Genomic DNA, 10,670 nt, shown 5'->3' on the forward strand with positions numbered 1-10,670 from the left:
TTAAATGGTTAGAAAATACGTATTGTTCGGTAGATCCCATCCGCAGTCACATCCCAAACTCCACCATTTTCACCAAGGAAGAAGTTAGTTAAATGAATATCCCGAGTAGGGTGCAGCATTGTCGCGGTCAACTTTTTGTAAGAGTTTCAACAAGATCCATAATATCATTTCGTCTGTAGTGACTGATTACTTATCCCTTTGTATTTTATATTAGGAGAAAATATATTTCGCAATACAACAGATGTTGCACTCGGGCACAGAGCTTTGTTACAACTTTTGATTCTGCCAACATTTTGCACAATTGGGAATGAGTTACAAAATTCCGTTCAAGACCCTCAGGGTAAGATAATAACGATTATTTTGAAGTAATATTTCATCGAATTCTATCTCTAATGTCATATTTCAACATCTCATACAGGTCTGCACTCGACACAAGGTTGTATTGCGAAGCCAAAGTGCTGGGAGGGACATCTTCGGTATTTCTAAACACTCTGGAATTACTTGTGTAAATGTATCTACTTATTCTCCTAACTTTAGTAGCCCAGGATTTTTTAAGAAAATGACAATGAGTATGAAGTGGTTTGATTACTCAAAAGCGGTATGTAGTATTTCTTAAAGTCGTGTATTCACACTATTTCACTCTCTATTCATTTATATTTGGGCTTCTATTTCAGACCATGAGGGCTGGTGGCTATAAGCTGTATGAAAATATTGCTGACAGAATTCAAGCCGAGACATTTTTTGAAGGTGATTTGATTGAAATAATATTCTTATTACTCCTTCGCTGTCTAACATAATTAACGTTTGCAAAAACTAAACATTCACGAAATACCTGCCTAAAAATTACTTACGAACTGCATAGCAATTTCGACTATCCTAAGATTGCTCTTACTTTCGTCTATAGTTTTTCTTAAGCCTCTTTATTCATAAGTTAACCTTGGTATATTATGCAAATTTACATTTAGTTTTCATGGTCCTAATTTTTGAATGTATATGTACACTTTAAAGAGGCCAAATAGGATTCTTTTTGGGGAAGATTTTTTGGATAGTCGAATGTGTTAGTTATCTAGATACATCGCTGTTTTGATATAGCCCTTGACTTTAGGCGAACAACTGCTAATGCAACAAAATAATTGATGTTCAGTGTTATATGCAAGCATACAAATTCCTATTAGATTAATGGCCTTTTTTAAATATTTGAAATCCTTTTTCTTTCTTGTGATCAATTTGACCTACAATGTCATCCTCACTTGAGATCTAAAATAATTTTGACATTTTGTTTTCTGTCATTTTGCTTGGTATCCTTAAAAAAGGAATCTTATAGTTTATTGATTCCATTTCTGAAGAAATAGAAATTAATAACTTAAAAAAACGACCGCGTGTTAGGAATTATTTATTTCACATGTTCTTATTAGGAACTCATAGTATCAAAATCTTCCCCGATAGATACAGTCCTTAATTTAATGTACAACGATGAGAAAAAATTCTTGATTAATGAATTTGAGACAAATTTGAAATGCTTTTAAGGAAACTGTAGAAACAGACATTTTAATCATAATATTTTAGTTTTGGATGAATGGAACTCATGAAAAAGCTATGCATTTTCCTTGACAACCTTTATTCATAACTTTATTAGCAGGATCAAGATCATTCACGTATTAAATTACAAATTACGATTGTCCTCTATTCATAAAATGAAATGACATAAAAAGGGACATATGCATTTGAACACATTTTCTCTGTGAGATTGGAAACTTAGACTTAGTTGCAGTACTCATATGCTGATTATTTAATGATTTTATCAGCATAACATACTATTTTTAAACTATGAAACTCTTTTACTCGCCCCTCAAATTTGCTAACTTCGGTCAGAGCAATGAAAAGTTAGGTAAACTAAGCGATGAATAAATTAATTTATGTGAAACTACCCAACCATAAGGCTGAGTTTAAAAATATAATTATTCACAGGAAAATTATTTGTCAGATAAAAATTTGTCAAAGAAAGAATACTAAAGTCGGTGCAACACTAAAGAGAAAGGAAAACAATTACAATAAGGCATTCTACTAAATAGAAAGATTTGGATGGACACACACTATACAATGTCACAGCAATACATTCCCTTGTATCTCTTAATAAAGTACAGCATGAAATCTGAGCCAACAATAAGCCTCTTTTATATTCTACATTATTCCTTCTTCCCATCATTCCATCAAACATGTCCATCCTATTTCTACCCTTTCCTAGTTTGCCTAATGTTCTCCCTTATACCACAGCCTTCACAATCCCAATGCCAATCAAAATACTCAGCATCCATCATTCCTACCTCTTTCGGATTTCTCCCAACTATCCCCTCTCCTCCCCTATCATACCTAGCAGTACCTTGTTTGCTCGTTTCATCTTTTCCATCCTAATCCACCTTTCAAAAGCCTGCAATCTACAACTATCATCCTGCTTCAGTTAACAAGTTTCCCGACCATAAAAAACCACACTCACTGTCACAAATTTGATGAGCTCTTTCTTAACATTTTCACTCTACATCACTTTCATCAATTCCCTCCTTGTGAAAGCTTATTTATTTAATGCAATTCTTCTCCTTATCCCCCTATTACTTCGGCCATTTTGGTCCCAGAGCACTTCCTAGAAAATTATAAACTGTTCCACCAGCTCTAATTTATGAACTTCTATTTTAAAATTTAACTTGGCATTCCGCTTTCTTGATAACTGCATAACCTTTGTTTTGTTTACATTCTCAACCCATACCTATAGTGCCGGCAATGCACTCGGCATTATTTGCAGACCCTTAGCTGACTGGCTAACTAAAGCATGATCATCCGTAAACCTGATTTTATGTATTCCCACCAAGTTTCATACTTACCTCTGATGTCTCTTTTACAATTTCCTCCACATATGCCTTGAAAAGCACAGGTGATAATGGATAACCCTGCCTTACTCCTCTTCCTAACATTGCCCATCAGGGCTCTTCATGCACCACTCGAACCTGAGTAATCTATGACGTATACAGGTGTCAGATAAGTCTCCTATCCCACCAATCTACTTCCTATTGTCGGAATATATTAATTAGTTTTTCCCAATTTACTCTCTCAACCACCTATTGGAAACCTATGCATTAGACATATACAGCCTGATTGTATTCTATATTCCTCACTATTAGGGACCTCATTACTGCAATGGCATCACGCCTACCTCTCCCCTTCCTGAACCCAAACTGATCATCCACTAAGTAATTATTTGCCCTCTTCTCCATCCTCGTGTTGATGATCCTGAGAACTACTTTATCTGCATGTGACATCAAACTAATAATCCTGTAGTCCTCACATATGGCTGCCTTTTCCTTTTTTGGAATAGGATCTAACATATCTGATGAAATCTTCCAGCCAAATGCCTCCCTCAGGAATACTATGAATTAGCGCATTCAAAAATCTTCCTTTGATATTTTCCTAAACTGTTAAGTTGTTCTCCAGGAATATTGTCTATCCCCATGACCTTTTATGATATCTTTTCTCTAAATTCCCTTTCTGTCTCACCATTAAGTATGCCTGGACCTATATGTTGCTTCCATCCCTCTTGAACCTTTCCTGTTTCAGTTAATAATTTTTCTGGCTTATCTTTGATTGCTTGCATAGATTTTCCTTTCTTACTTCATGACAGTGCTGTCACTTTCCTGCACAGGGCACCAATTTCACTGTTCCTTGAAAGTATTCCATATCCTTGCACTCTGTCTTGCACCTGCACTTGAATAGGGATGAATGAATAGAATTACACTTCATTATTACCCAAATTATGATTTTAGTCCACATCTGCTTCCAGCAAATGTGCAAATCAATCGTGCTGTTTCTAAATCTGTGCCTGACCATATTATAGTCTAATTGATATTGTTTGAATCCCCAGGAATTTCCCATGTATATGTATCTATGCCTTTTGCGGTGTACAAGCCAGTTGTTTATTGTGATTGAGCTCTGTTGCCTGCTGAACTCATACCACTGTGTTCCAATCATTATCAAGTGCTTCCTTCCAGAAACACCTGCAATTTATCCTCCAACTGATTGTACACCCTATCGCCCTGTCGAGTTCTCTCTCCTTATGAGTTTTTGTTGGCATGTAGGCATAAGCAAGGACCAAGGTCATTGGTTCAGTACCTACTTCTATTAATAATACTCTATCAGTTGCTTGCCCTATATTTACTGTTTCTTTCTACCGTTTTGCTCAATATCATTGCTGCCCCTCACTGGTTCTCTTCCCCTCCACTGTTTATTACTCTGTAATTATCACTCCAGTAAGTCCCACTGTCCTTCTATCTTACCTCTCATTGCCCTAAAATATCTATATATCCTCTTCACATCTCTCTCTTGCCTTATTTTTTGATTTCCCATCATTTACATGGCTGCCTCGTTAGGGTCATATTGCATTTATTTGTGGCTGACTCATTGAGTGACAGACTCTCCGTCGACTGCTTTTTATCTGACTTTTACCCTTTGATCTATCTGGCATGGGCGACTCTACCAGGAGCAAACACCATTTCTCCTACTAGTGCAGCAATAGGGGTCACCAGAATAGGGGGCACAAGCCCTTCAACTGCATCAAGGTTGTATGCCATGGGGAGGGGGAAAATGATTATCAATGAGCATGTAGCATATGTTATAAATGGAGAATGGAATGTGCTCCCATACCCTGATGTATGTATTTTACCTGTTGTAGGGCTTAATATCATTTGATCTTAATCCTTGATCATCAAAGCAACCCTTGAGTTGATTGCAATGGTTTTTATTTTAAAAAGACCCATAATTAATGCACAATAATCTTACAGATGATATAAGAATTTGTGGTTCTGTAACTGTAAGTAGCAGTCGAACAGTTTTGGTTGAGAATTTTACAGTCCACACTGAAAAGGTTTTCTATAGGCTAATTTTAGTGTTTATTACTCCAAGGAGTAATTCTTTACTCACTCTCGTTGAAACATATTGTACATCTATGCACTAGGTATATGCTGTGAACCTGAAACGTGCAAGACAGGTTGCAAAATAAATACAATTCTTACTAATCAGGTCAGTATTCATGGAATTTTGAAGGATGTCAAAGGTACAATGCATTTGCAGTAAGAATTATGTATATGTACAAAGTACGTCCAGAAAGTAAGTTTTGTTTGTATTTCTTGCCGTGGCAGTGCTGCAATCGCAGTTTGGTTCATGCGAGATAGTTGCTCTGAGTCAAGGAGAAAGGGATTATGCCATTTTTAGTTCTATGTTTGTTGTCTAAGCTTTATAGTTCTTGATTAGAATGGCAAAATCAATTGAAAATCCCACTGCTTGTGAGATTTGATCTGTGATTCATTTCCTGATTATCAAGAAAATTTAATCAGTCTATATTCGTCAACAGATTTGCAAGGTTTATGGAGAAACAATGAATGTAAATGGTTACTGTGAGACTCTTCGGAAAATGCATCACTCAATACAGGATAAGTGCTGAGGAATGCTCACAAACATTATTGTTTTGATTCATGACAAGACCCAGCCTCATCCTGCAAATAAGACACAACAACTGTTACAGGAGCCAATTTGGCCACCCTCCATACAACCCTGACCTAGCGAATTCCATCTCTCTTTGCACCTGAAAGCATTCCATGGTGGTCAAAAATTGGTCAATGATGACAAGCGCAAAGAATATGCTACCACATGATTGACATCACAGGTAGTAATGTTTTATGAAGAAGGCATACAAAAACTTTTGCTGCACTATGAAATGTGCCTACAACATGGTGGGATCTATGTAGAAAGATAGTTTTAAGATTTGCAGTTGTTTTTGCACCAAATAGTTTTTCTGTATCTGTGCTCAATTTGTTTTTTATTGCCAAATGGAACTTACTTTCTGGATACACCTTGTATTTATACTAATTTATTTCTTCAAATTCACAAAGCACATATTTACAATGTATCAGAATTATATTAGACCAAATCAAGTATTTAATTTACAAACTCAGACAATATGAAGGATTTCAAAGGTTTTGTTTATTGCCAAATGGGAATAAAATTAGGTAGGTCGGTTATCAATGAACATTAATGGTGAGGTGGTGAGAGATGGGGAGTGGAATGAGGAAAAGTGAGGATACATAGGGAATGATAACTCGTAGGTAGAATCCCTCAATGATGGGTGCCTGCAGGACCAGTTGAGTGGCACTCTCATTTGTATCTCAGTTGGCACAAGATAACAGGTGGGCTCTGGGATATAGATGTGGTGTAACAGAAGGTCATGAGTAGGTTGTGATGGTCAAAAGGTGTCTAAATTAAAGGATACCCCTCCCCTGGCTTTTTCTTGACCCACTACAAATATATGTATTTTCACCCACTGGGCTCCTTTGCATCCCACATTTCTCAATCATCCTCTTGGGGTTAACCTATCCAATCCTCTCTCTGTGCCCCATCCTACCCCAAATCTCTACCACCCTTCCTTTCACCTACTTCCCCTCAAGTCATTTCATATTCATACTCCAGCAAGCTGTTGAGCCCTATGTGTTATCATTCCCCTTTTGTAATCTCTACTTTTCCCTTATCTCGACTCTTTCTGCATCTAATCACTCGCCATTGACAACTACCTACCTAATTTTCATCTTGAGACTAGAATTTATTAATAATGAAAGATTCATCCTTAAAAGTATTTTTAGAATAAGAATGCTTCATCCTAAATTTAGAAAAATTGTATTTGTTGAGGAAAACCAACAAGTCTCGAGATTTAAATTGACCCTGCATGGTGTGTCCCTGGTTTAGAAATAGGTCATGCTCTTAGTTCAATGTGAATATAATTTTTTGAAAAGGCAAATTCAATCCAGGGCTCTCTTACCCTTCCAAACTTAGAAACCAAAGTTGCAACTTATGACTAAGAGTTTGAAGAAATGATTTTTTCTTTTAGAAATTAATATCAAAATAAAATACAGAGAAGAGACTATTGATGGTGTAGTAATTATGTTACCATTGGAAAAATATTTTGAAAGTTTAAACCTGTCAGGACTTACAAGGTTTGTAAATGACAGAATTAAATATAGTTCTGCACCTGGTGCCAGAGAAGTGAAAATGAGCCATTTTGATTTCAAGTGTTTTATGAAATCCATCTCTGTACAAGTCTAACTTTTACCAGAATTGGAGCCTTTACAGTCTCTCGGTATCCTGAAATAATGAGATGAGTTTGTCAATGCCCCTATAGTAACACTACGTACCAATGTCTGCTTTAGTTTTGACCCCTGCATGTTCTTGACACTGGTATTTTCTTTAATGTTCTTTTACTGTCAAACCCATGGTATTGCTGTCGGAAACTTCAAAAAATTCATGGTTTTCCATGTGCTTGAAAAATCTGCTTAAGTTGTGAATCCCTTTTTTCAGCTCTTGGTCTTCCAGACACATTGTTTTCATGGTTTCTTGTCATAGAGCTTCATGTGTGGATGGTAATGGCAAGGTTGATGGCTGAAAAAGATGGACGTTTTGTACGGAACATTGTTGTTGAGGCAATGTGGGAAGATGTTAGGCATCGAATAAAAAGACTTGAGGTAGGTATTCTGTTGCTGATAATTACATATCACTGTTCATCAATTTTTCCTCAAAGATTTAAGTGATGAAGCATTGAGGTGGTGACTTTGGGTTGTCTTTTAGAGAGTATGGAGAGCTTGGCCTCTTCTTGTCGTGTGGCTACATTTCAATTCCAAATTGATGGACATTCTGGCCAAACCTTAAGATTCATGTTAAGATTATTTTAAATGCCAAGTACATACCATCTGTTGAATAAAATGTTGAGTACTTGGTGACTATCATTGTATGTATCATAGAGCCACTGATTGATTTTGTGTTCTTAACTTCTCTTGTTAATTGGCATACAGATCATATGATAAAATGAGTATTTGTGAAGTAAAGATTTACAAGAAACTGCGGGAGATGCCGCAACAGTAACTTTTAATGGAGTCATTGGCTAATATGCATTTCAATGCAACAATTTCAGAGTGTACAAATTTTACACTGTGACATTTTACAGATATGGTTTCCGTTTTTATGTTACCACTTTGAAATATCCATCAATATAGATAGAAGTTGAGATTTTTCACAATGCACTGATTTCAATCTAAGACTTTTTGTGCTATCATTACAGTACTTTCATTGCCCTGCAAAATGTATGCCTTGTAATTTTAATGGAACATTCTTACAGTTTGGATAAATTTGAAATGTCATTGTGCTAAATTTTAGACTGCATACTTTTTTTGTTTGTATTTTGGATGTGCCTCTCAGGGCAATTTTCATGGCTAAGTCCAAGTCACAGTCCTCAGAGGGATTAATGCTCAAATAGAAGGATTAGAGAGGAGAATGCCACAAAATATAAAAAAATCATTTCATCTTATTCCAAACTGGAATTCTCTTTCATGCTAGCTGGGAAATTTTGATTGAGTCGTTCTTCCAAAAGTTTAATATCTTCCCATCCCCACCAATATCTAATGCCTCGCTACTCAAAATCAGTAAATGTCACCTCTTTCATCCTCCACTACACAAATTTTTAATTCATTCTCTTTACTCCCAGCATGGATTGTCAAATATACTTCCCTTTGTATGAAGTAAGCATCATAGACAGTGGTCACAGATATTAGAACAGTAATGAGATAATTCTAATTTAATATTTAGCAATGCAAAAGTGGAAATATATGATTAACTTAGAATTAAAAACATTGTTGCAAAAATAGTTCAAAGTCCAGAGAGTTAAATTTTGTAGGAAGTCAAATAAGGGAAATCACAGAAATGCTCTTTTTCATTGAACTTAATCTTGTTTGCTTTCAATCTTTTAACATAAAGATGTCCTTAGAATTATCTTCTCTGGTACACTGTTGTAAAATTTTAATGTTGACATAGAATTGAGCTACTCTGGTTCTTAAAGTGATGCCTTAAATAAGTCCTTTCCTTGATTTGGTTGTTTAGTATTCTTCATATGGCAACTTTTGACTTCACAGGAAAATAGTTCAGCCCGTGTGAGTGACATTCTTCATGACCTTTCTCAGCAGTTTAGTGCAGCAATAATTGGGTATGATGAAGGGCTTTTAGGGGATGACCGTTGTTTGGCAGGGGCTTTATGGAGACGATTTCTTCAGCAGAAATATGGCACAGCCATGTCATTAGAAGCTTTGGTAGCGTATGTGAGACACCAGGTCAGTATCTTCTTGGCATCAGTTATACTGGTTTTTGAAGTAAAAGTTAAGTATATTTCAACTCATGTTTGGCCTTACAAAAAAAGTACAGAAAATACCACAAAATTATAGAAGCATCAGTGCAGTTAAATTTTGATGTGTTTACATGGAGTTTCAAAGAATAAAACCAACTGCCCTGATCCAATCAAAAGATGTTTTTCACTCTCAAATTTTTTATTCAGAGGCGAAGTTTAGCATCTCATAAGTCCCAGAATCCATGAAAGAAAAATTTTAACCTTTCAAAATGCTGATATGCCATACAATATACCTTCTAGTCAGGAGTTTAATGTATCAAGTTTTCTTTTGCTGTGTAGGGAGGGAGGTTTTTATCACTCAGAATTATGTGTATTTATGATACTAAGGCAGGCATCATTTAAAATTTTCTAAGATCCATGATAAAAGAACAAATCACTATTAATTTTCACTCTGTTTTTTCAACTTTGCTTTTCAACTCAAAAAAAGTTATTACTGCTGAAATTAGATTGGAAATAATATTAATGTGGGCACAAAATTTAGAGAAAGGGATTAAATTATTAAAAGAGTTGAGATAAAATTCTGTGTATATTTTGTGTTGTGCAGAAGTGGTTTTGGGACCAAGAATGGTTATGTGAAATACAACAGTCATTGGATCATCTTAGAACATCAACTTTTTATTATGATGTACTAAAACAACTGATGTACAATGTTATCAGCATTGCACATTCAGACATTTATATCCAGATTAATGCTTGGGTGTTTGTTATGCAAAATATGTCGTGAAATACAAAAGTAGCATACTTATGGAACATCACTAGGAAAAGTGTATAGAGCTGAAAGGATATTATGTTGAAAAATATATACATTTTTTTCCAAAATTTTTGTTGGGTCGGGTACCTCTGGAATTACCCTCATATATTAGCGAGGGGCGGTATATAACATCCTAATCCAGGGCAATCAAGCAGTAGCTTTTTCTCACTGGTATGTTATATATGGTGTATCAATATCATACCATTTAAATAATTTATTTTTCATAACTGTATCAAATGTCTTTAAGAAAACTAATTATTCATAGTTTCATTCATTTCTGTACAGATGCATGAATTGGACAAGTTAAGCAGAGAGGAAATCCTTCTGAGGCCAGATTTAAAGTGGATATCTCTAACTGAGAGTATATGATGTGATGGCGCAGTATAGCAAAATATCTAGTCAGAATTGGGATCCTGAAAGCTCACTTTTGCAAATGAAATTATGTTCCATTTTTTTCCTCATCAAGTATATGAATTTGTTGTAAATTATTGTTAAAAATTTTGTATGTAATATTTGGAGAGACATGATGATGTGTATATCCTGAGTTAATATGTGTTTTGTCCTGAAAATGCACATTTTATGTACAGAAGTTTATCTTAAAGAGGCAATGTACTTTTTTACACTGAAATAAAGGAAAATTTGAATGACAAATAGTAA

The 10,670-nt window shown here is 35.4% G+C and overlaps 1 protein-coding gene across 1 annotated transcript; it reads left to right on the top strand.

The window, feature by feature from the left end:
• The first annotated feature begins 33 nt into the window (after positions 1–33).
• Positions 34–10,658, top strand: Uqcc1 (Ubiquinol-cytochrome c reductase complex assembly factor 1). The gene is made up of 7 exons (XM_071595796.1): positions 34–137; positions 215–340; positions 419–598; positions 675–747; positions 7,390–7,553; positions 8,994–9,188; positions 10,299–10,658. Exons 2-7 carry the CDS (start codon positions 308–310, stop codon positions 10,380–10,382), a joined length of 729 nt encoding a protein of 242 aa, XP_071451897.1. The 5' UTR covers positions 34–137; positions 215–307; the 3' UTR covers positions 10,383–10,658.
• Positions 10,659–10,670: the final 12 nt, after the last annotated feature.

This window comes from Hetaerina americana, unplaced genomic scaffold (assembly GCF_022747635.1).
Source record: "Hetaerina americana unplaced genomic scaffold, ioHetAmer1.1.p SCAF_7, whole genome shotgun sequence".
In the NCBI taxonomy this organism is placed as follows: domain Eukaryota; kingdom Metazoa; phylum Arthropoda; class Insecta; order Odonata; family Calopterygidae; genus Hetaerina; species Hetaerina americana.